The sequence below is a fragment of the Phocoena sinus genome, chromosome 4 (assembly GCF_008692025.1).
Source record: "Phocoena sinus isolate mPhoSin1 chromosome 4, mPhoSin1.pri, whole genome shotgun sequence".
Classification (NCBI taxonomy): Eukaryota; Metazoa; Chordata; class Mammalia; order Artiodactyla; family Phocoenidae; genus Phocoena; species Phocoena sinus.
The window spans coordinates 46,206,428-46,233,154 of record NC_045766.1 but is presented as its reverse complement, the minus strand read 5'-3'; the positions used below and the strand labels follow the sequence as shown (position 1 = coordinate 46,233,154).

Here is a 26,727-nt window from a genome sequence, read left to right as displayed (position 1 = left end):
TGGCACGCCTTTGTTCAAATGATAAAGAAGCACTCCCCTGAGACAGATTTAGCAAGCAGACTTCTGCACCTCTGTGTGAATTAGAAAAAGGCAGAAAGGGGGTGGGAGAGCACTGTACAGGTGCACAGCTGTGGCCGCAGGAGCATGACTCACCAGCCTCGACTCCCCGTCTGCTGTGCACACTGAGGGCGGCGGCCCTGGCCAGCAGGCTCTTTCTTTCAGAAGAGATTTCTGGGTTCTTTGTGTTCATGGAAGTGTGTGTTTACACACACAGTATTTCTGTTTTAGGGTTACGGTGTTGGTGCATATGATGAGCTAAGTATAGTCTCTTGGTTTTCCTACTTAAAGTGATTTTTTCCGTCTTTCTAGCTTCTTGTATTAAAAATATCACACACACACACACACACACACACACCCTATCACATATACACACGGGTACACACATATGAGTATATGAGTATATTCTAGACCTATGCCATCATTAGTGCCTTTGTTGCTCTAGAAGAAAAGGACATTCAGAATTGAAGAATAAAAATCCAGCCTCATTTCATGCCTATGCTATTGCTTTCCAAAACTGCAGCGCACAATACAGGAAGCGCTCTGGAGAGGAAGGGACCCTTTGTGAGCACGTATTGACTGGAAGAAGAGGGTGGCCTGAGTGATTTTACATATATATTCAGTTACTTATTTGAAGCCTATGGTTCTTTTCTGCTGAAAAGTGTTACTCAGACCATATTGGTAAAAGATAATCTGCACTTATATTTACATAATTGTGCAATTTTAAAATAGAGTTTAATGTCATAAAACTGATTGCATAGCTGTCTTACTTTTAATAATGATATTTAGACTAGAAATTTATATATAAAAATCCTGACTTAGTTTAATGTAGCATGGGAAACTAACATCTGTCTTAGATACTTTTTCTCTGTTCCCTTTAACTCTGATTTGCATGTGCTTATAAATGGTTGAGCATGTCCAAGTAAGTATAGATAATGCATGGAAACAGTCTGCGTATTTTTCCTTTCTTGCATTTAGGTATAATATTTTTGTCTAGTCTTCCAGTGAACCGTCTATGAATGATATCCTTTTCCCTCCTCAAATTGTGCAATTTGCATCCAATTGTGCAATTTGTATGCAGACTCAAGTTGCAGAATATAAACAATTGAAAGATACTCTGAATAGGATTCCAAGCTTTCGAAAACCAGAACAAACAGAGCAGCAAAATCTTACCCAGGTGGCACATTCTCCACAAGGTGACAGCGCAACAAGGGACAAGTTACCCGGAGAGCCTCGGGAGGTAAGAGGCATGAACTGGTCATCTGTGGTCAGGTCGCTTTCCCTGTCAAGCTGTCCTCAGGTGAACTGCTCTAACTATTGCCAGCTCTAACTGCAGAACACCGGTTCTCACATTTTAGCATATATCAGAGTCCCTAGCAGGGCTGTTAAAACAGGAATAACTGGGCCCCAGCCCACAGTTTACAGTTCAGTGAATTTGGGGTGAGGCCTGAGGATTTGCATTTCTAGCTGATTTCGCTGGTCTGGGGACGCACACTTTGAGAACTGCTGTTCTGTTTCCTGGAAAAGACTGAACTAGTTTTGTCTTTCTTCATGTGGGTATATTTGTTTGAAAGGAGCTGTCATGTCTGAATATTTTAGGGGTTTTTTGCGGGGGGGGGGGGGTTGGGGATAGAGTGAGAAGGTTAAATGATCATGAGGATATTATATGACAATCAGCCCACTTAAGTATTAAAGCTGATAATACATTTGAACTTGATGCCGTACTTGGTCCATACAAAATATGTCAAAGTTTGTATTATATAGCCTTCATAAAACTACAAGAGTATAAGTGCTAGTCACAGAATCCATTTTTTGTATTCCTGTTCTTCATAAAATTAAGCCTTGTTGCTTAAGAATATCTCCCAAGTGAAACATCAAAAGTGGTGTCGCCCATATGATTAATTCTTACAGAGTTGTTTATGCAATCACACCTGTAATAAAAATGGCAAGTATGATTATCTTTCCCCCGACAAAGTCATTTTAAACAGTGAATGTTTGAGAAGACTTTCCCCAACTCACCTTCTTATCACCTTATGGGAATAATTAAGTTGAAGTGAGTGGACTTCGTTTGAATCTTCAGTCTGAGCAAAGCATTCCTTCACAGGTTCTGTATCCTCCTGGATGCTTGTTCTTTGTCTGGGTCTTATGTTGCTCCTGACTTAAGAAAACACAACCAGAGCCCCGGTGTGGAAATTGGTTCTATTCTCTATCTAAGTTTAACTACCAGTTTACTGGATTAATCTTTTAAAGACTCAGACTTTTTAGTTCTTCCATCTGGGAGGTGGAGATAATAGTCATCTGCTCTAACCTTTCTCACGGGGATGTTGTGGAGATAAGTGACAGGTGTTGGAAAGCACTTAGGGCCCTTCAGAGAAATATTTCCTGTAAAGCCAGGGCAGTATCAATTCAAACTTGTCAGGTATGCAAGGACTTGGTAAAATGTACACCTCCAAAAGCCGTCCTCAGATGTCTGAGAAAGGACTTTTTCCCTTGGCTTATTTGTTTATGTATACAATCCAGTTTCTAAGTTATGTTTCTGCTAATTTAAGAACAGGGCTTCACATTTATTTCAATTATGGGACAGCAACCTGACCAAAGAAAGTATCCTTTCTGCTAAAGAAGGTTGGTGGGAGGGAGGACAGTGACACATTTTCCTATTGATATTATACCATCTCTCTTTTGCCTCTCTTTTCTAAGTAATGAAGACCGTATAGAAATCTCTGAAACTTGCAGAGAAAACTGATTTAAATCAACCAGTTTTAGAAGAGGAGTTCTCTGTGAAAAGACACATCTTTTTTTTCCTTCAGAGTTTTCTGTGTTAATAAAGTACTCACAAAAGACTTCCTCTGGTTTACAAAGAAATACCACTTTAATACGTCAGAAGTGTTTAATTGTACCTGATTTAATGGGCACTATTATAGCCAACATATGGGTGTCCATCAGTAATGGCATTCTTTTTTTTATGTTTGCTAACAGAAAACAAAGCTAGCTCATCCTCTATTTGATCTTATCCTCTTCTTTTCATATAATTATTGAAAACAAAATTTACCTTGAAGAAAATTACGAATTTGATCACTTGAAGTATGAGGGTTTTTCCCTTTTTATTTTAAGGGAGAACAGGAGTTAGATTGCTTTTGAGGGTAGGGTCTACTGAGATGTGGTCACTTATAGGCTTTACTTTTAGGTTATTTACGGTACTCTTTCCACGATGAAATTTTGCTTACGTTATCTCTATTTTGTAGGTGAGATCACACAGTGAAAAGAGTTAAGTGACTCCACTGCAGCCATACTTTTCAGTCAGGACTATGTTTCTAGACTCCAGGATTTTGCTTATGTTGTAACCCCGTAGACATGGTAATAAAGAGATTCTGTCACTGCTTTTGAAATAGAAGAGTGTCATTTCCAGTGATGTGCTTGGCCTAGGTGTCCCGAAATAGCGAAGTGTGGCAGAACCATGAAGCAGTCCCTGGAAGAACGGAGGAAACAGAACCTTACCCTCCCACCCAGAAGGAGGCAGGATTCCAGGCACCCGCAGAACTGACCCAGCGAGAAGCGGGCCGCGGGGAGCCCGAGCGGCGGCCGGCAGAGGAGGAGCACAGGAGGGCCCTGGAGGAAGAGGCGATGGAGCAGGTTGGGCAGGCCGAGCACCTCGCGGAGGAGCACGACCCATCGCCGGAGGAGCAGCGGCATCGGGAGTGGGCGGAACGGCGTGAGCGGAAGGAAGCCAGGCTCCTGGAAGGGCAGGCTCGCGCTGGGGTACGAGGTCCTCCAGCCAGTTGCCTGGGATAAGGGGTGCGCCTTTGTGTCTATGTGCAGTTGACCCTTGAGCAGGGCAGGTTTGAACCTCACGGGTCCACTCATACCAGGATTTTTTCAGTAGTAAACACTACAAGATCCGCGGTTAGTAGAACCTGCACGTGGGGAACTGCCCAGAGGAGCCCCTATAGGGAGGGAGGCTATGGAGGAACCCAATATACAGGGGCCCGACTGAAAGCTGTAAGAAGATTCTCCACTGCACGGAGGGTCAGCGCCCCAGCCTCCCACGCTGTTCAAGGGTCAGCTGGGTTAAGGAAAAAGCCCTCGTGTATAATAGACTATAAAGTAAAATTGGGATGATCTTGCTAAATGTTACATGTACCTATTTAAGTGCTCGCTTCCTATTTAAATGTTCTATTGTGATGTTAGTAGCATAGCTACCTTATCCCAGAAAGACGGTTGGGGAAAAGAGAAGGTCCTATGCATGTGTGTATGTATTGTCTTTGTCAAGAGTGCACAGTGAGAGAGACTCAGTCACACCCCTTTAACAGAGTAGAAGAGTAGATGGGCACCTCGTCCCGCACCTTCCAGTCTGTGCTCGAGCCCAGTGGGCATCTTGAGGCCGAGAAGTGACGCATTTTCTGTGATCAAGGGTACTTTTCTCCCTGTTCACTTACTTACTGTCAAATCCTATGTTGGCTTTTGCATGCTCACCTTCAGGGTGGTTAGCAAGTCATCAGAAAGCTGACTTAAGGACATGCCACTAGGTGAGTGAGTGTGTTTACCAGTCTCTGCTCAGGCTCCACCACTGAGCACTCCCCTCTCACATAAGTAAGGCTCATAAAAACATCCATTATTTTCATAAATGAGACTTTAAAAGAACTGAAAGCAACCCTGAGTGCAGCCAGGTGTACCTTCCTTACACAGCCTCGAAGGTGATACCTGACGGTAGACTACCTGGCCCTTACGTGGACGCTGGTCACCTTTTATTTATAGTTCTGAAGCTTTGTTTGGCCTCAAACTTTCCAAGACTTCAAGCCGCTAGAGGCTTTGGCTGGGCAGGTGTGAAGGCCCCCCTGTGGGTACACTCTTAAATTGTTGCAAAGGTGGCATGAAGAAGCCTCTCTCCCAGTCTTGGGTCCTTCATAGCTTTCCTCAAAGGTAATTCCCCACTAGGTTTAATTTCCCTCAACCATGCACCCTCCTTCCTTTGGTGAGAACTTTGTGGACTCGTATTAGTTGGGAGAGGGGGGCGGAGGAGGGAGTGGTAGACGGCTTAATGGAAGCAGAGTTTAAGAATTCCTGTATCAGGTTTTTCTTTAATCAGAAAGTTCTCTCTTCTCATGCATTTTTGGTTTCTTTGAAGAAAAACGGTTGTCTGCTTCTCCACCCTAATCTGAAATTTGACTTGTTTTGGCTCCGCTTAGCCTGAGATTAGTATATGCATTGCGAGAGTTAATTAGCTTCCCTAGGTCTTTAGGCTTCATGGGAAAGCCTTAGCCTCAGCCTCAGCTCACAAATCGCCCCATTTAGTCTGAGGTTATTACGTGCCCACATAGACCAGAGCCTTCTGAGCATAAATTTAATTAGGGTTGAAACATTTCTTCTGTTGCGTCCTCCTCCATTTGAGAGGGAGCACATTAAAAATCTGCCTTAATGCCAACAAATGGAGAAGACCAGTTGCTGAAAGAAGCCAAGGGTGTTTCAGAGCGTTGGGAGACAGGAGTGGAGTCCAGCCGCGGGGTGGCTTTGGACCATTATGACAGTTGACCTGACAGATAGGTGTTCACAAACCAGCCCTGCCTTCTGCGCGTGTCACGCAAAAGGGACGAAGGGAGGACCCAGGGGACCCGACAGTTCTTGCTCTGCAGCGACTCTCTGTTCCCCAGGTGTATCCCTCGGGCAAGCCGGTCGCCAAATTCCAGTCGCCGTATGAGGAGCATCAGAGGCTGGCAGTGCGGCGGGTGGAGGAGGCCCAGCGGCCGAAGGAGCGCCACGAGGCCCCGCCCCAGCAGAGGCTGCAGCGGCCCTTGCTGCAGGAGCACCAGCCGCAGCTCCTCGCCAGGGAGACGGCCCAGCAGAGGCAGGCTGGGCTCGCCGAGGGCCGACCGCAGCGCCCGGAGCAGACACGGTAGCCTCCTGATGGGCCTAGGCAGCCCGCCTCTGGCGTTCACGAGCAGGATAGAGATGGCGTCCTGTATTTGTCACCCATGAACTTGAGGGGCTCCTGTTGCTCATGTAGCTGAGGCAGAACCACTACCTGAAAACTACATTCCAAACATTGAATTTTCAGAATAATCAACATTTTTTTTCCCTGCTTAAAAATGACAGTGTAGGGCTTCCCTGGTGGCGCAGTGGTTGACAGTCCGCCTGCCGATGCAGGGGACACGGGTTCATGCCCCGGTCCGGGAAGATCCCACATGCCGTGGAGCGGCTGGGCCTGTGAGCCATGGCCGCTGAGCCTGTGCGTCTGGAGCCTGTGCTCCGCAATGGGAGAGGCCACAACAGTGAGAGGCCCGCGTACCACCAAAAAAAAAAAAAAAAAAAAATGACAGTATATGTCTCAAAATAACCTATCAGGTTTTGTGCTAACTTCATTTTATTTTATCATTTGAAAGGTATTTTATCTTTTATAAGGCATGTTTTGAAAGTATCTGGAATCTTTATTAAACCTAATTGGATAAGTTTAAGAAATATTTTTATGGCTTTTCAAAAAGTGTCGAAAAATTCATTGATAACTCTCTTTAAAGATAAATGACTTACGTCAAACTGTGCTACTTAATTTGTGTCCCTGAGGTGATGATTGTTTCCCTTGCAGGCAGCAAGCTCGTTATGATGCTGTAGATAATGATGTTGTTCAGGGAGCAGAGGACCAGGGCATCCAGGAAGAGGAAGGAGGTGGTGAGCTTCTTAGATGATGAATGTTTTAATAAAACTGCTTGGTAATATATAATATCAACTCACAGTTATATGTGTATCTGCATACATGTTTCTCCCGCTCTCTGAAAGTAGAGCATTCCTGTGAGACCTTTTGTAAACTAAAATGGTGTAAAGCAAAGAAGCAATTACCATAGGACACATCTTGCTAAGGGATACACAGAGTAAATCGAGGTAAAGCACAGGTGCTCACAGGCACAGTTCAGAGCTCTGGGGCTGATGCTGAGCCATTGAGTGTAGGTCCTGGGGAAGGAGCTGGACGGACAATGCCACTCTCGCTGCTCTGCTCTGGGTGTGTACTGTCTCCACGAGACTCTCTCTCTCTCTCTCTCTCGCTGCAGAACCAACACTAGTCGCTATTTTTGCTTTTCACCTTTTTCCATAAAATGGGAAATCCTCTTCCGAATTCTTTCGGTTACCCAAAACAGGTACTAATGTAGGTCTTTCGGAAAAGTGAGGTGACGTAAAACGAACTTTCAAAAAGTGGAGGATACCTGCACGTACTACCGTCTGTCTTTTGTTGTTGTTGGTATGCTTTTCTTAATCCTCCCAAACAGTTCACATTGGTAGCCTAAATCACGCAAGATAATCCGTTTGTTCTCTGACATTTTAGAGAGGAAATGGTAGTTTAAGCGTTTAGTATGCTAAGTACTTATTTCTAACACATTGTCATAGGACTGTTATACTTTGGGAAACTTCTACATTTTCTTCTTACCTTGGAGGTGTTTAGATTATTGCCTTGAAAGTTTTTCAAATTAAGTCAATAGTAGCTTTCATTTGCAGGGCGCATCTATGTGTCATTTATCAAATACCACTTACTGTGATGATAGGACTAGACAGTAACCGTTTCCCTGGCAACACTAACACTTAGCTCTGTATCCTTTCCTAAAGAATCTAAAGGAAGGTGATTACCCAAACTCCCTCTACAGCCTGTTCTGATATTTTATAGCCCTTATAGTCAAGACATTGTTTTCCTTATGTCCCCCCATACAGCACTTTAAGCTTTTTTGTTCCATTATCAGTAAGACTAGAGAACCATTTGTTCTCTCTTTTATTTAATGGATCCCTTGGTGCACTTGAAACCTGATGGAAAGTCACCTGCATCTTTATTTTCTACAGGCTGAATACTCTCCCTATACTTAACCTTTCCTCTTGCATCTTACCGAAAGAAGTTATTTGTTCCTCTCTTGGTGTGCTCTTATCTATCAATACATTCTCTTAATTGAAATAATTTTGTTCAAAACGTAGCAAGTAAACGTGTGTGTGAGTATAAGCATGCAGTGCTTGTGGCATCATCATTACCGCCAATTCAGAGAACACAGGACGATGGGCTGAATTTGTTTTTTGAGCTCCACAAATGGGGTTGTTATTTCTTTCATTTCCTGAAATAGCATCAGTTTCTTCTTTCAGTGCCTTGCCATTTTCTCTGACATTACCAAAAATTAGTTGATAATTTTAGCGATGTCCAGTTGACTGGGCTTTATCTTATCAAGAAAGTTTTGATCGTTGTTTTTGGCATAATGGGGGGGAAAATGCCGCTTTTGTTGTAAACATTTGTTTTGGGAGAGTTAGAATGGTGTCACTTACCCACACTGTCTCTGTAGACACAAGGCCTTTCCACACTATCTCTGTAGACACAAGGCCTGGGGAAAGGGCATAACTTTTCCAGAAAAGCTGAAACATACACCTTATGTCGAGCTAACCTAGCAGGAGGAGAGAGCGGGTGAAGTGGTCTGCAGGAAAGCCCGCTGGTGACTTTGCTTTGCTTTCAAAGGGAGAATCCTGTCTGGTTTGTTTGGACTGATATTAGTTCCTTTGATTTGCTAGCCTATGAGAGAGACAACCAGCACCAAGACGAGGCAGAAGAAGACCCAGAGAATGGACATGAGCTTCAAGAACAAGGGCCCCACGAAGCTGACCCAGAATCCGAGGCAGATGTAAGTGTCCTCTCTTCCGGTCGTGACACTTGGGAACTCACAAGGCAGAAAGGAAACCTGAAGGTTTACCTGACACCGTGACTCTGGCTCCAGATATGTCTGTTATTTCATCAGCACAGAAGGAAGGTGGCTTACACAATTACATGATATGAGCAGTGTTGTTAACTGTAAACCATGGGGTGTGTGTGTGATGAGAATGGGTTAAAGGTTGCTCTGGGAAAACATCCAAGGAGTTTCCCTCTGGGGACTTTCAGATTAGTCAAATTAAAATAGAAAAGCAAAAAAAGAGGCATTGAAATATGTAGTAGTTCTGAAAGATGAAAAAAAAAAAAAAAGCAAGTGTGGGAGTTGGAGAGAGAACCAGAGAAAGGATATTAACCGCTATGAAGCACGCTGAGCAGTCTGCTAGGGTGTGAATGTGTGTCATGTGACTCTCTGTAATCTCCCAACAGTCCAGTGACTATTTTAATAAATAGATAGGATTGTGAGGTTTGAGAAATGAAAGAAAAAAATTTCCCAGACACCATGATGCTATAGAAAAATTAGAATATTAGCAGTTAGAGATATAGTAACCAGAAATGTTCTTTTTGTTTACTCAAAAAGGACCAAGACTCCCAATTCAGTTGGGTGGTCTGTGGCCTTGGCCTTGCCTGCAAATGAGTGTGTCCTTATGCTTATGTGTAGGTGATTTTCACAGTGTAAAATCCTAGTGCTCCTGTCATCTTTTGCTAGGAAATCCACCACCATGTTAATAAAATTCAGTCTGTGCTATCCTATGGGCCCTGCCTGTCCATATTCTTCCTTGATAAACATTGAGAAGGTCTTCCTGACAAATGCTTGAAGTCACCCTGATGGAAACAGCTTTTGCACACCAGCCCCTGAATTGGCATTTCTCAGAGTATGCTCCAGGGAACCCTAGCCCTGAAATATTTTCAGGAAAGAGCAAGAGCTATAGATAGCAGGAGAGTGTGAGAGAGCCAGAGAATGTGAAAGAGCAAGAGAGTGTCCATGAGAGAGCAAGAAAGCGAGTGTGCAAATGCCTGAGAGCGTCCTGAGAGCAATGGAGGGGACAGAGGACGGGTGGGTATTCCAGTCACTGACTTTGGGAAACGCTGTGTGTTTCGATTGCTTACCTGACTGCATAATTCTTTACTCTCCTTTCATCAGTTGACTTGCTCTAGGTAACACGCTGGGAAACGCTGGCCTTTCTACCATGCCCTCTCTTAATTAGAAATTATTAGCCTGCTTGTCCCTCTCTTTGTCTCATACTTTATCCATTTATTTTTAAAGTAAAAACATTTTTGTCCAGCTTTACTGAGATTTAATTGATTATCTAACTATTTTTTGAACGTAACAACCATGCCTCTGAAACGTTTTTTACTACTTGGTTAGAGTTGGAACTAATGTGTATATTTTCACGTACTTTTGCAAAAGACATGTTGTACTTTTTTTCTGAAGAAAATGTGTTACATTTTTCCTATATTTCCACACAGTTTATTGATAACGTACAAAAGTGATCCATATAACAAGATTGTGGAGTAATTGGAGTTTAGTGTGAAGGTTATGATTTGTCACATTCCCAAGAAAAGTGTCATTTTGCTCTTGAACAAAGTACATAGCCAGGGATGTGCAGATAATACATCAGGTGAGACTGCAGCGAGCTCTTGTACATGGTCAAGGCTCTGAGGTGAACTGAAGTAGAATTTTGTGGTCTGGAGATTAAATCTTACTCCGAGGCTTCACCGTCTCTGGGAAGCATTTGCTGCTTCAGTGAAGTGCCCTATTGATGACCCTGGTGTGATCAGGGAAGCTCTTGCAAGCAGCTCCATTTCTGCCCGGCTCAGGCTCTAAGATCTGAGTCTTTATGAGGGCATGTGTTATTTTGAAAGGTGCTTTGGGAGCATAAGTGGGACATCCAGATAATTCTAAAGTTGATAATGTGAAGGGCATTCACTGAACACAATAACAGAATCACTACTTGAGAGGTGGGGTGGGGAGGGGGAGGTATTTTTCAAAATATATTGCCGGAGGCTGGGTTAGCCCAGTCCCTTTTCTCCTGTCTCTTGCCAGTGCAGCCTGTCTCAGCTTCACGGTAGTGTTCATTATAAAGAAATGTGGAGGCTTCCCTGGTGGCGCAGTGGTTGAGAGGCCGCCTGCCGATGCAGGGGACACGGGTTCGTGCCCCGGTCCGGGAGGATCCCATGTGCCGCGGAGCGGCTGGGCCCGTGAGCCATGGCCGCTGAGCCTGCGCGTCCGGAGCCTGTGCTCCGCAACGGGAGAGGCCACAACAGTGAGAGGCCCGTGTACCACAAAAACAAAAACAAAAACGCACCTATTTGGGCTTCCCTGGTGGCGCAGTGGTTGAGAGTCCGCCTGCTGATGCAGGGGACACGGGTTCATGCCCAGGTCCGGGAGGATCCCATGTGCCGCGGAGCGGCTGGGCCCGTGAGCCATGGCCGCTGAGCCTGCGCGTCCGGAGCCTGTGCTCCGCAATGCGAGAGGCCACAACAGTGAGAGGCCCGCGTACCGAAAAAAGTAAAAATAAAAAAATAAATAAATGTGATCCACACCTAGAACGTGATCGTCTACTTGTGAATTAGCCTCCTCTTGTCTTCTCGTGGGCCCTCTTCTTGGGTCCTTTCTGGTGTGGGCTCCCTCTCTCCTCAGCTGCTTTTCACTCACTTACATGTAACAGCTGGTTTTGCAAAGGATAACTAGTCTGTCAAAAAAATCAACATACCAGTGAAAGAAGTTACTATTTGCCTATCTAAATCTCTCATTTTAATTATTTCTCCTACTTGGTCCTTTGGCTTTCATTAACTGTTTTTCTTGTCATCTAGTTATGTTCATATTACTTGTGATAATTAGAGTTTTGAGAACTATTTTGGAATCGCTTGCAGGAAAGAAATGCTATTTGAACTTAATTCTGACGCATCAGTCTCTGACACATAAAGCAGAGGCTTTATCTTTTGACAGTGGGACGAATACTTGTGAGTCTTGGCAAGGATAGATCTGAACAGTCTGGTGAAGGACAATTTCATTTTCTGCCAGTGTCTGGCCTTTCAAATGAAATTAAACTTGATCCTGGAATTTGAAGTGGTGGTTGCTTTTCATTAAAATTTTACAGAGGGCAGCTGTAGAGGATATAAACCCAGCAGACGACCCTAATAATCAAGGGGAGGATGAATTTGAGGAAGCCGGGCAAGTGAGGGAAGAAAACTTGCCAGATGAAAATGAAGAGCAGAAACAAAGTCACCAAAAGCAAGGGAATGCAGAAATGGAGGAGCATTTGGTGGTAAGCGGATGCCACGAAGGAGGGTGGTTTTAACTCAGGTATTTTAACAAATGCCTGGTTTTACGCAAAAGGGTAGCCATAACCTCATGGACAGGAGGCTCACCTCTTTGGGTTTTCTAGGGGGTCACCATGTGAAATGCCCACCCTCAGAGAGAGCGGGTGATGGGCATCCTGGGCTTTGTGTTGAGAATGGTTAGTCATCATTTCCTGGCCCCTGATGCATTGAAAGTGTAATGTTCATGGTGGCCTGCCTGTTCTTTGTCCCAGAGGACTGGACAACCCATCTCCAGTGTTCGGTAACCTGAGCCTCCCCTTTTGTTTCAACAGATGGCAGGAAATCCAGACCAGCAGGAGGACAATGTGGATGACCAGTACCAGGAAGAGGGGGAAGAGGAGGTAGGAAGGGGGAGGGCCGGAGGCCAGACTGTTTGGGGCCTCACGCTCACCTGCAACGAACCTCGGCCGCGCGGGCTTCTGTAGAAAGGTTCAGAGAGCCGTAGGCTGGGTAAGGAAGGGTGGTTTCGTGGGGAAACGGACCAAGGCCGTGGAGACATTTGGTTAGAAGATAACAAAAATGGGGTGATAAAATCCTCCTCTCTGGTTTTCCCTAGAAATTTTGAATTGAGAAGACACTTGGCCTTCCAGAAATGGCGGACTTAGGTTTATGTGATCTTTGTAAGAATATTTTCTCCTGTCTCTTTCCCTCACAAGAAAGAAAAGCAAAGCTCTGCACACTGAGGGTCTGGACTATCCCCAGAGACTTTCCCTGTAGACATGGTCACAGTGCCTCTGTCACAGGGGCACCCCCAGACACTTAAAAGATTTTATAGCCTCTCCTTTTAGCCTCTGCCCTTCTAAGAATTTAGCATCTTAATCAAGTTTAACAAAGAAGCAAAGGAAAAATATGTAAGGAGCTCTGTTGAGTAAGATGCACTTGGGTGGAATTTCTTAACATTTCATTTTAGTTTGCTTCTTATTGTAAACCTCTGGCATATCGTTGTTAATTAGGTTTATAGAGCATCTACCTTGGTGCCACAATCATGTAATTGACTGATGAACGCTGTTGGTTGTAGCTGATTAGTCACGGCGGGGTACTGTATGGACCGCTGAAGCTCAGTTCTCGGGAATATGATACAGATGAGGCCAAGGCCCCATGTTCGGTCTCTCTCTGGACCAGCAAATGGACCAGCAGATTAAAGCCCTGGTTCAGAGGCACCTCTCAGCCAGGCCTCTTGCAGATGCGTGGCTCTGACCCTAAGGGGAACGGCAGGAGAGGACAGACAAGTGGCAGCCTGAACTAACCCCCCCAACCCCTGAGGGCCTGCTCAGAATGCACGAGCTGCTACACTCATGGGCATGGTTCCCTTGACTAGGTCTGCTGCCTCGTTTAGATTGCATTTATCAGCTTTTCAGAGCTGATGCTGAAATTTGTGTTTATACCGGGAAAACAGAAAAGAACCTCATTCTTTGCAGTCATTGGCAACATACACCTCTAGTCACGTGCAGTCTACCTGGCTTGATCTTCGTATTCTCCCTCCTTTTTCTCATCCTGCTGTTCTCCTAATGAAGCCCCTGAGCTGTGTTATCAGAAGAGAGTGTTAGAGAACCCAGCAGCCTTGAATATTAAGACATTTGGCAAGAGAAAGATATTCATCTGGACCTCTCTTGTAACAGGATGTCTAGACTAATATTACTTGGTTTCATTATGTCAGATGCCAGGAATCTTTGGGAGATTAAAAGAGAAGAGATTCACCTTGGCTCCTTTTAAAAAATTCAGAAGGGTAAACATAAAATTTTAATCAGTATTTACTGATTTTTTTTTTTTAACTTCTATATTCTATCAGTTAAGGTGGAGAGAGAAATCCTGGGATCCAAGAGGGATCAAAGATAGAAAGAAAACAAAGGCAGAGAGGCGGGAGGGAAGGAGGATGATGACCAGGCAGAGCCTGGTGCCCGACGCCGGGCAGCTGCTCCCCGGGCCGCTGTCCCTCCTCCCTCAGGGGGCCTGACTGACTGGAGCCCTTCCACCTCCCTGCGCCTGACCCCTAGTTTCCTGCCCAGAGCTCCTAGCTGTGGCATCTCGTCCCCACTTCCTAACCCTCGCACAGAGGCTCCAGGTCCCCACGCCCTCTCATTTAGGGTGGTTGCCACGTGAGCTCTCAGCAGAAGCCCAGCGTGCCTCTCTTCTTCCCTGGGTACCTTTCCCCTCTGCCCCCTAAGCGCCCCTTGCTCAGGCTGTGTTATATTTTTCTGGTAGTTCCTGTGGTGATTAGTTACTGGATTTTCCCACCTCTTTCCATTGTTCTCAGCTCTTCCCTTGAGGAGGGAGAAGCACTTCCATATATCAGGCAAGGACTAGTAACAGAGACGAAGTTCTCAGCAGACTGCAGCAAAAGAAGAAAAACAAAGAGGGATGCAATACGTGAGAACACATAGTGTGTTGTTTACAAGTGCTGTGTGTGTGAGCACTGAAAACCGTAAAACGCCGTGTGATTTGCATCATTCTTAACTTCCTTAAGCCTCAGAGGCTTCCACTGCCCCAGCTGACCCCTGGGATGTAAGGCCCATTGCTGCCATCGGGTCCCCTCCCTTCCAGCCCACAGACAGCCTGACTTCTGTCACATTTGCTCCTAGGGAGGAGTTGCATCTTGCCAGGGTCATACCTGTTCAGAGGTACAGCCCATCAGACTGATTGAACTATGAGAGTAGAGGACCCAAAACAAGTGTGCATTCTCCCTGCCTTCTCTTATCTGAGTGCAACAGTGTTATCCTTCTGAGACATAAAGACAGACGGCTATTAACACACATTCATTGTTTACTGTTTGGGATCCTTAGAGTCAAAGACATTCATATGGTGAGCCCATCCTCATGCTGCGTACTTTACAGATTTTTTATATCCTTACGAGCAAACGAGACAAACTGTGACATTGCCAAAAAGTACTATGTGTGCTTTAAAATTATTTATTTCTTCGAAGATTTTTAATCACAGTTTCAATTTCAGTGCTTGTGATTGGTCTGTTCATATTTTCTATTTCTTCCTGATTCAGTCTTGGCAGGTTGTGCATTCTAAGAATTTGTCCATTTCTTCCAGGTTGTCCATTTTATTGGTGTAGAGTTGCTTGTAGTAATCTCTCATGATCTTTTGTGTTTCTTCAGTGTCAGTTGTTACTTCTCCTTTTTCATTTCTAATTCTATTGATTTGAGTCTTCTTCCTTTTTTTCTTGATGAGTCTGGCTAATGGTTTATCAGTTTTGTTTATCTTCTCAAAGAACCAGCTTTTAGTTTTATTGATCTTTGCTATCATTTCCTTCATTTCTTTTTCATTTATTTCTGATCTGATCTTTATGATTTCTTTCCTTCTGCTAACTTTGGGGTTTTTTTTGTTCTTCTTTCTCTAATTGCTTTAGGTGCAAGGTTAGGTTGTTTATTCGAGATGTTTCCTGTTTCTTAAGGTAGGATTGTATTGCTATAAACTTTCCTCTTAGAACTGCTTTTGCTGCATCCCATAGGTTTTGGGTCGTCATGTCCCCATTGTCATTTGTTTCTAGGTATTTTTTGATTTCCTCTTTGATTTCTTCAGTGATCACTTCGTTATTAAGTAGTGTATTGTTTAGCCTCCATGTGTTTGTATTTTTTACAGATCTTTTCCTGTAATTGATATCTAGTCTCATAACATTGTGGTCAGAAAAGATACTTGATTCAATTTCAATTTTCTTAAATTTACCAAGGCTTGATTTGTGACCCAAGATATGATCTATCCTGGAGAATGTTCCATGAGCACTTGAGAAAAATGTATATTCTGTTGTTTTTGGATGGAATGTCCTATGAATATCAGAATGCGTTACTGTCGATTTCCCCTTTTATGGCTGTTAGTATTTGCCTTATGTATTGAGGTGCTCCTATGTTGGGTGCATAAATATTTACAATTGTTATATCTTCTTCTTGGATCGATCCCTTGATCATTATGTAGTGTCCTTCTTTGTCTCTTGTAATAGTCTTTATTTTAAAGTCTGTTTTGTCTGATACGAGAATTGCTACTCCAGCTTTCTTTTGGTTTCCATTTGCATGGAATATCTTTTTCCATCCCCTCACTTTCAGTCTGTATGTGTCTCTAGGTCTGAAGTGGGTCTCTTGTAGACAGCATATATATGGGTCTTGTTTTTGTATCCATTCAGCCAATCTGTGTCTCCTGGTGGGAGCATTTAATCCATTTACATTTAAGGTAATTATCGATATGTATGTTCCTATTCCCATTTTCTTAATTGTTTTCAGTTTGTTATTGTAGGTCTTTTCCTTCTCTTGTGTTTCTTGCCTAGAGAAGATCCTTTAGCATTTGTTGTAAAGCTGGTTTGGTGGTGCTGAACTCTCTCAGCTTTTGCTTGTCTGTAAAGGTTTTAATTTCTCCATCAAATCTGAATGAGATCCTTGCTGGGTAGAGTAATCTTGGTTGCAGGTTTTTCTCCTTCATCACTTTAAATATGTCCTGCCAGTCCCTTCTGGCTTGCAGAGTTTCTGCTGAAAGATCAGCTGTTAACCTTATGGGGATTCCCTTGTGTGCTATTTGTTGTTTTTCCCTTGCTGCTTTTAATATGTTTTCTTTATATTTAATTTTTGACAGTTTGATTAATATGTGTCTTGGCGTGTTTCTCCTTGGATTTATCCCGTATGGGACTCTCTGTGCTTCCTGGACTTGATTAACTATTTCCTTTCCCATATTAGGGAAGTTTTCAACTATAATCTCTTCAAATATTTCCTCAGTCCCTTTCTTTTCATCTTCTTCTTCTGGAACCCCTATAATTCGAATGTTGGTGTGTTTAATGTTGTCCCAGAGGTCTCTGAGACTGTCCTCAGTTCTTTTCATTCTTTTTTCTTTATTCTGCTCTGCAGTAGTTATTTCCACTATTTTATCTTCCAGGTCACTTATCCGTTCTTCTGCCTCAGTTATTCTGCTATTGATCCCTTCTAGCATATTTTAAATTTCGTTTATTGTGTTGTTCATCGTTGCTTGTTTCATCCTTAGTTCTTCTAGGTCCTTGCTAAATGTTTCTTGCATTTTCTCTATTCTATTTCCAAGATTTTGGATCATCATTACTATCATTATTCTGAATTTTTTCAGGTAGACTGCCTATTTCCTCTTCATTTGTTAGGTCTTGTGGGTTTTTATCTTGCTCCTTCATCTGCTGTGTGTTTTTCTGTCTTCTCATTTTGCTTATCTTACTGTGTTTGGGGTCTCCTTTTTGCAGGCTGCAGGTTCGTAGTTCCCATTGTTTTTGGTGTCTGTCCCCAGTGGCTAAAGTTGGTTCAGTGGGTTGTGTAGGCTTCCTGGTGGAGGGGACTAGTGCCTGTGTTCTGGTGGATGAGGCTGGATCTTGTCTTTCTGGTGGGCAGGTCCACGTCTGGTGGTGTGTTTTGGGGTGTCTGTGGACTTATAATGATTTTAGGCAGACTCTCTGCTAATGGGTGGTGTTGTGTTCCTGTCTTGCTAGTTGTTTGGCATAGGGTGTCCAGCACTGTAGCTTGCTGGTTGTTGAGTGAAGCTGGGTGCTGGTGTTGAGATGGAGATCTCTGGGAGATTTTTGCTGTTTGATATTCCATGGAGCTGGGAGGTCTCTTGTGGACCAGTGTCCTGAAGTTGGCTCTCCCACCTCAGAGGCAGAGCACTGACTCCTGGCTGCAGCACCAGGAGCCTTTCATCCACGCGGCCAGGTACGTGGGGAGTTTCTTGCCTTTTGGGAGGTCTGAGGTCTTCTACCAGCGTTCAGTAGGTGTTCTGTAGGAGTTGTTCCCCGTGTAGATGTATTTCTGATGTATCTGTGGGGAGGAAGGTGATCTCCATGTCTTACTCTTCCGCCATCTTCCCCCTCTCCCCGCCATCTTCCCCCTCTCCCAAAATTATTTAAATGTTTAAAAATATATAGAGACTAAATGACCACTTTGCAAAACCCGAGTGCTCAGTTTCTCCCGTCTAACTGAAAACAGATTGATCTGAACACTCACGCAAGAGCAGGTACAGGGTTACCTGGCTCCCTTTAGTGGTATGTCAGCCTGTGAATCACCACACCAAGAAGCTGTCCAGATCGCAGAAACTCTCCTATTAAATATTCACTGGTAAGCAGGGGTGTTCACCACCATAGTGGACATTGTTGGAAGGCCCTTCCTTTGTCACATCCCATACACTTCTTTGGATTCCAGGATTCTTGACTACTTAAGGTGCAGCCTTCTGGTTCCTGGCTCATCCCGTAACACCTTTGATGCATCAGAGAAAGGTGCGAATACATACAGGGACTGGGTAGCTAGCCAAAGCCCATTTCAGATTCAGAAGATATGTTTTATCTTGTTTAGTTTTCGCTATTTATTAAACTTTGCCACATCACATAGAGACAATTGCTAAAATGCCTAAAACATTAGATTTCAGTAGTGAGTGATGAGGAGCGGTGTAGGAATATATTTAACAAAATGTTTGCGTCGGCTTTAGCACGATAGTAAAGAGGGTCAAGTGTGGAAGACATAATTGGCGTGTCTACATTGTAAAAGAGTCACATTTGGCTTCTGGTTATTAGTGTAAGCATATTTTAAAATGAGAAACTCCATATCACTTTGTCCCATTTCAGCAGTGCCTTTAAGATGGATTTGAATTACTTTTGCCCCAAACATGAAGCATATATTACTAGAATAGAAAAGGTACATTTATAAATTTGAAAAACTACAAAATTTTCTTTTGTGCAATCCCTAAATTAAAAAGTAATTTAAATCAGTGGTTCCCACCTCAGATTATATTGACAACTGGTCAATAACCTAAATTTCCTACAATAGATCCCAAGAGAAGAGAAGACAGAACTCATAAACAGGTGTTTATCTCCCTAGCCAGAGACATTCATTGTCACTCAAGCGAATGGCTCTCAGGCTTTGCTGTGGCTAAGAATCACCTTGGAAAGTGTGTAAAAAGTACAGATTCCTGGATTAGACCTTACCCTGTGTGGGGTGTAGGAGTTGGAGTTTTTCACAAGCCCCCCAGCTGATACTGATGTTTCAGGAGCACACTGTTTAGAGAAGCACGCCTACGACAGGTCAGGTCTGTAGCTAGACTTTGGGAAGTCTGAACCTCCTGAAACTTCCATGCAAAATTATGTATACCTATGCCCATTTACTAAAGATTTCCTAACCAAAGTGTTAAAAGGGTCCATGACTCCCCCTACCCATCCCCCACCCCCCACACACACGGAGAGAAAGTTAAAAATCACTGCTTTCTATCTAACCCTCTCTTTGACAGATAAGACATTTGAGCTTCAGAGAGGTTACGTAAGTTTTCAGAGGTCACACAACTTGTTATTGTTAGAACCATGATTAGACCCTACCCGGGTCTGCTTTTAAAAGCTACCATGATTAAATATACTAAGCACAGTAACTAAAGAGCTGATATGGGCAAGTTTTTCTTTATAGAAGTTAGTCAATACAGAAGGAATGATGGAATTAGAAAGTCACCCGTTTTGTGACTCCTAATTAAAACAGTTGATTTAAGAGCAGTCATCAATGGATATCACCAGATAGATGGAGGTCAGGGGATTTTACCATGGAGGGATCAGGCTGTAGCTATCTGAGCTCACTGGCCAACCTTAGCTTCACTAAAAGTGGGACAAGCGTTATATGCCTCCTGATGTGATGAAAACATGAAATCTACAGCATCACCTCTGAAAAGTCCTTGTTTTACAAACTGAATCTGAATTCATTCAAGCCTTTAAGCTAACTTCCTTTTATAAGAAATGTGGAGGCTAAAAATATGAGTTAAGTGATACCTTAAAGAAGCAAATAAATCCAGAATGTGGGTCATTTTACTGGACAACAATTCAAGACAGCATTAAGGGAAAAAGAGGGGAGCGGAAATGGTGTTAGATGTGGCCTTTGTTTGGATCATGATTAGAACAAACCAACTATAAATAGACATATTTAAGACAATCAGGAAAATGTAAGTAAGGACTAGACACTAGATGATACCATGGAATTATTTATCAGACGTGATAATGGCATTATGGTTATATAAGAAAAGTCCAGTGTGTTTAGAAATACATTCCGAGATGAGTAGGGCTGAAATTACATGCTATCTAGAATTTTAAGAATAATTCATCAGAAAATAAAAGTGATAGGTGATGCAAGTGTGGCAACACTGAGGTAACCTTTGAGCCTTGGTGATGGCTGTACGGAGTTTATTGAATTATTGTCTTTATTTGTGTGCGCCTGAAAATCTTCACAGTAAAAACAAGTGACCTTATAGTTCATACAACCTGGCGAGTTGAGGAGCGAAGGTTTTAACACAGGTCTGTCTGACCCCACGGTCTGCATTAGGGGCTTGGCAGACTACAGGCCTGGGCCTATTTTACAAGTGAAGCCTTATTGGAACACAAGCCATGCCTTTTGGTGTACATGTTGTCTAAGGCTGCTGCTGCACTAGAGTTGGGTAGTTGCTAGAGACCTTATGGCCAAGAAAGTCTGGATATTTACTCTCCGGCCCTTTGCAGCAAAAGTTTGCCAACACTGGTCCTTTTCACCATACCACAGTTTCAAGGCAGTTCCCTCCCAACCCCAACTAAAGCATGTTTAGTGTTCACTAGTATATTTTCATTATTAAGTCTGTAGAAGACACGTCTGTTCACAGAAATTGACTGGGGACACTTCAGCAGTTTTCAATTAGTGAGACCTTAATATAGTCTGAAATAAGTGCTTCACTGTTTTCGTTACAATGTCTTGGGAAATGCTGTGATGAGATTCCATGACTAAGGGCAGAAGAGATGTCATTGGCCACTGATAGAAACTGCAGTTAAGACAGAGTTGTCTTCTTTATAGCTCGCTCTACCAGGACACATGAATACAAAGTATACTCTATACCTGTCCCCACAGTGTATTTATTTGGTGCCAGCGTGGTGTAGGGGCTGAAAGTCCGGCCAACAATTGACTGGTTAGAAGAGGTTCGTGAAGGCTGGGCTCTGTTAGGGCATCTTTGAAGGGTCATCTTTGTAAGCTCCTAACAGGCCAGGGTCCCTCCAAAGTGAGTCTGGTGGGTTGCAGTTCATCCTGCTGAACCTGGGCTGGACACCTTGAGGCAGCCCTTAATTAGTCGTTCCTTAATTATAACACCTGCATACTTTCCTCCCCTTGCCCATTTCTGGGATATTTATCACACATACACCCCGCCCCCCAAAATTAGGTAATTTTGTGTGTTATTCAAGAAGACTAACTTTTATGCCGCTCTCCTCAGAGAGATCAGGGTTCTTTCTGGTACCTGGACACTGCATTATGCTTAATTGGCAGTCAGCGATTTTTTGAAATGTATTCAAATGACTTAAACCTTTTGGCATATGTATAGTTTTCAGAATCGTTAAGTTAGAAAATATTTTACCCTCTATTTGTGTGGAATGTGATCATTAAATAGAGATTATTTCGCAAAAATATTTGGATGCTTTCTTTGATTTGCATTTTGAAAAAAAACAATCGGAATCAATGACACATAATAGTAGTAGCATACACGAAGAAAACTACTTAAAACAGAAATGTGTTAGAACACTAAAGAGATGTAGGGATTTGAGGTAGCTTAATAACTATTTTATGAAGAAATTGAAATGATTGTATTCTGTGTTCTAGATATTTTAGCCAGAGAAGTTTATTCTTAATTATAGAAACGTATATACACAGGTTTTCCTCAGTTTTCTACTACATTATATATAGGTAGTGGTGCCTGATTTCTGTGCCTTTACAGAGTAGCTATATTTTGCATTGAATCATTGATTCATTCATTGACTCATTTCATTCAACAGTATTTATTAAGCAGTTGCAGTGTGCCAAGTACACATCTAGGCATTGAAGGCAGTTAGTTGAGTAAGACAGTTGGTTCCTGTCTTCACAAGAACTTACATTCTGTCAGAGCCTTCAGACTTCCAACAGTTCTCCCATTTAATTTTATAAGGTGAATTTCTTCAGGTGTTATACTTGGAGTGTTAAACAAATCAGAAACACAAAGGTCCTAGATTCTGAATCACATTGATTTTTTTGTAGTAGGTGTATTATACATTTCTTCATGGCTAATAGACCAGTCAAATCTCTGACTTTCTTTTCATATTTATTTTTAGTTTGATTTTGTCTCTGCTGCTTTGAATTAACTTTTGGGAAATCAAAACATGTTGTTGCAAGTGTTGAAATGATCAAGGTGTCACCTGATGTCTCTGGTTTGTTTTAGGTTCAGGAAGATTTGACTGAGGAGAAAAAAAGGGAATTGGAGCATAATGCTGAAGAGACCTATGGTGAAAATGATGAAAATGTACACGTAGGATCTACCTATTTCTATTGCGCTTGTGTGCCTGTGCGTGCAAGTATGGGAGATACGTATGTATAGTTGGAAAGATACCAGTGGGTACATCTAAGGTGCCGTAGAGTTTAACAGGCCAACCTAGAACTAGGAAAATCTGTGACAACCTGAAGATTAGAAAAGACTGTAGCACTCTCGCCTGTTGGAACATTTTTCTTCACTTGTTTTCTTTCTCCAAAAATGAGTAACTTCATACTGGTTTTTGGGGGTGTTTTTTTTAGAGGGAATTATTTATACCACTAACTCTGTGCCCTCTCTCTTAGTCTTCCTTTTTTTTTCTTTTTAACTTCAAGGCCGATGAGAAAAACAATGATGGAGAAGAGCAAGAAGTTCGAGATGACAACCACCCCAAAGGCCGAGAGGAGCACTACGAGGAAGAAGAGGAGGAGGAGGAGGACGGAGCCGCTGCTGCTGAGAAATCTCGGCAAAGAGCTGAAATGTAGCCGTGTCCGATTTCACAGACAGAGCTCAGCCGACGGATTCTTTTCAAGCTGCTCAAAAATAAATCTGCCTACTGAACTCTAGGATATTTAACTACAAAAATTTAAGAATTTAGACTTCTTTTTTAACTTTTGTATTAGAAATGCTCATACATTTATATGAATATATTTTGTTAACCTAGGTTAGAGCTTCTTTTTATATTCAAGCAAAACACGAACGAGAAGAAAAACAATAAAGCAGACCTTGGGCTCTGAATCTCATTTTTCATAGTTTATGTGATGTTGGAGAAGACATTGCTTTTGTATATGTTTCAACTTGTTCCTTCTCTGTCTTCTATGTTCCAAGCATTCTGTTGTTTGCCTTTGATGAAATGCAGGATAGAGAATACTGAAAAATGCTGTACAGACATTAAGGAGAATGGCCAGTTTACTAATTGCTGTCTTTCCGAGGTTCTTATGCGTAGTTCTGATAGAATTTTCACCAGTCTGTGTATCTCTAGCATAAGATTCATGGACAGAGTGACATACAGTTAGAAAGACGTTTTTGTTAGAAAGACATTTTTTTCAGGCTTTTCAGATCAGTTAGAAAAAATGTTTGGCTTAAAATCACAGCTCTTCCTCTTGAGAGGAATTAAATTTAAATGTGAGATAGAACTAAAACTCACTTGACAGTATTCTGGACTTAGATCTATTTCAGGATTCAAACAAGGTATGCCACATCAGCGTATTAACCTTTTTGAGGGACTGACACCTTGTTTAATAACTAATTTAGTGTGTATGGGTGGCATTTTCCATGTAAGCACCCCTTTTTTTTCTGTAGTCACCCAGTGATAGCTTTGTTTTAGTATCTAATTCTCCACAGTAATATATATTTCCCCTGTGAGCTCTGTGCCTCTGTATGTAATCACTGATGACAAGCACGAATATGAAGACATATCAAATTGTACAACTGAATAGGGTATTTTTCAAAAACGATATGGTAAAATACACATGGTGGTATGGTTGACCCTCATGACTTTTCTCTGTGCTGGGAATGGGTCTACTTTATGCCCATGGATAGACTTTTAATGATTATGAATTATACAAGTCCCTTAAAATAAAAATATTAAAAATCAAAAATCTCCCATGGGATAGAGACATATTGCAGTCTCCAGTATAAAGATTTTTAACTAAATAGAATTAGGTTATATCATTCTTCTGTGTGTGGTTTTATAATAGTACTTTCAAATCAATAAAAACAGATTTCAATTTCTACCATTATCGTATGAATGTAATTTTATTTTTTGATAACCACACTCATGTATGGTTTTGATTATCCCAGTTGAGTGATTATGTATGTATGCATAGGAATGTGTCGTTCAAATGTATTTTGGGTTTTCGGTAATCATGAATCAAATCGTACCTTTATGTATAAAAACCCTTTATGTAATGTAAAATGTATAATATTGTACATAATATTCAGAATACAATTATTTTGGTAAATTAGTTTGTATTTTTAATGTCCCAATTGCAGTATTTAATTATTTGAAACTTGGTAATAGTCAATAAAGCTATAAAAAGCAAGTGATAAATCTTTGAAAGTATGTGATTTTTTATCAGTTTCTGATCCTGTAACATTATTCAGTTCTTTTTCATAAAAGGAAAAAATTTTAAGGGGAACCAATGTATATTAATGAATTATAAAATGCCTTTCCCAATCTTTCTCGACTTGGATTGGCACATGAGTTCCCCCCCCCCTTTTCTAAAGGAAGAGCTAAGAATTTTTATTTTATTTGAGCTAGTTCTGGAGGAAGAAAAATGAGAAATGTAAGAGAGTGTCATGTGCAAACACACAAAATAAACAAAAAAACTACTGAATCCTCCCTGGGAAAGCAAACAGAACAATTGCAAACCATTCTACTCTGTATGGCACCAAGTTATAGGGCTGTTTAACCCAATGTGTGGAAGAGAACTAATCACTCAGAACTGATCTACATTAATGAGATGAGCAGAAATAAAATGTCACTTGTATTTACCTTGCCAATTAATCTGTGACTTTTGGTGCAACCCGTATGTCAAAGGATTTGGTACCAGTGACATAATCAGAAGGGGGAAAAGTACTTTTTTTAAGGCCAAGTACGGTGGAGCACAAAAATGCTGTATTAGTACAGATGTAATGACTGGATATGTATGAGTGACTGAGTAAGATCTAGGAGTAAGAGTATAATCTGAGCCACGTGGAGGTCACAGTGACTCACTGTTACAAAGGAAAATGATGGACACTTACTGAATGCCTTCATAGTGTGAGAAATGTAAAAAAAGGACCCACTTTATCCCCTCAGTGCTCCTTTAAGTTTGATGGAATTCCTTCCTTATCTTACAACCAAAGAATTTTGATTTCCTGAAGCTTTGAGTTCTTTGTTTTGTTTTTAATTCTCATTACCTTGTGGTACATTGTTGTATGGCATGTTGCACAGCATTTAAAAAAAAAAAAAGGTCAGTTTCTACTCTTGAATTATCTTCTTTTGGCTTCCCTTCTACTATCTATTCTTAGTTTTCTTCTAATCATCCTGGCTACTCTTTCCCAACTTTTTTTTTTTTTTTTTTCAGGTATCCCTTCTTCTGCCTGCCCCTAAAATATCTGTTTTTCAGCTTTTGTCCTTGAGCCTTTTCTCTATCTAGCCTACTTCTCTGTCATGTCTTGGACATCCCAATCCATCTTCTCAACCTAAGCTTTCTATGACCCGTCCTACCTTGAATTTATAATTTTCAAAGTTGAATTTGCCTTCTTTCCTTCCTGAAACTTACTTCTCTTTCTAGGTTCTGAATCTCAATTCACTTAAGTTTCCCAAAACAGGAGCAAAGTTTGTCCTTTATTCTGTCTTCTCTCCCTATTGATGCTACCAAAATATCTTTACATTTGCCCATTTTTTTCATCCCTACTGTCCTGGCTCAGGTCCTTGTTATCTATTACCTGGACTATTGTAATAGTCCCCTAACTTGTCTCCTCATTTACCCTCTCCTATCCCTAAAATCTGTGCTAGTGTGATATTTCTAAAGATAACACTAACACTACCCCCCATTATAAAATTATTTAATAAATCCCTATTGCACATAGGAAAAGTTCCAAACTCAATATGACTACATAGTTCTTCATAACCCATCTTACTTCTTCAGCCTTATAATTTGTACTCTAATTCTGAATCATAATAAATATGACTCATCTTTGTCAAGCACCATTGTCTTAGTAACCGGCCTTGACTCCTGTCTTTGGGTGGGAAGTTGATTTTGACCAGAGCCAATAATATTACCCCATATCCTGGGACAAAGTGCTTGATCCAAGATGGGCACGTGACCCAAGTCACACCAATTCAATTCCTTCCCTGGGATTTTGGTTGGAGGGCAATTCTCCATGGTGTTTCTACACATCCTGTGACAGCTTTTATCCTGGACTATCTTTTCAAGGATATTTGCCTATCAAACAGCCAGACGTTAGAGATAGTAACTCCCTGTGGGTCAGAGGACATTTTTGTTCCCTGGCTAGAATAATAAAGATAATGTCTCCCTGCAGGGTGAAATTTGAGCAGGTTTGCTAGCAGTCCCTCTCTAAGATCGAAAGTTTCTTAAGATCAGAGATCCTTAGGGGTGACACAAGCCCACTGTGGGTGCAACATCTACCTGGGATGCTCCACATTGTCCCCATGATGCTAGGGGACCAAGGGGGACTGATGTGAACAGTAAGCTCACACATTGCCCCGCTGTGCCATGAGAATTACCTGTCTTTGAGCCAGCAGTCTAGAGTCTTCTACCAGCATCCATGTAACTATGACAGGCTAACTTGTTAGCTTGTAAGGTAAACCTCAGACCCTGCACAATTACTGACATCTTTGCAGCCTGGAGCAAATGGAAAATAGCACCTCTCCTTCCTTTTCGATAGCAAAGCTACCGTTTGTAAATTCACATCACTTGGTA

At 42.0% G+C, this 26,727-nt stretch overlaps 1 protein-coding gene across 7 annotated transcripts in view; it reads left to right on the top strand.

Annotated features, from left to right (window-relative positions):
- Positions 1–24,339, top strand: part of GOLIM4 (golgi integral membrane protein 4) — an 81,740-nt gene extending 57,401 nt beyond the window's left edge. For 2 of the 7 annotated variants that reach the window (XM_032630238.1, XM_032630235.1), the window contains 9 exons: positions 1,139–1,297; positions 3,481–3,813; positions 5,703–5,944; positions 6,632–6,714; positions 8,578–8,687; positions 11,815–11,982; positions 12,310–12,378; positions 22,208–22,288; positions 22,630–24,339. In XM_032630238.1, the coding sequence (XP_032486129.1) occupies positions 1,139–1,297; positions 3,481–3,813; positions 5,703–5,944; positions 6,632–6,714; positions 8,578–8,687; positions 11,815–11,982; positions 12,310–12,378; positions 22,208–22,288; positions 22,630–22,779 (1,395 nt within the window). In that variant the 3' untranslated portion in view covers positions 22,780–24,339. Of the gene's footprint in view, positions 1–1,138; positions 1,298–3,480; positions 3,814–5,702; positions 5,945–6,631; positions 6,715–8,577; positions 8,688–11,814; positions 11,983–12,309; positions 12,379–22,207; positions 22,354–22,629 lie in introns of all 7 variants that reach the window. The other 5 variants (XM_032630241.1, XM_032630239.1, XM_032630236.1 and 2 more) reach the window with 4 other exon arrangements.
- Positions 24,340–26,727: the final 2,388 nt, after the last annotated feature.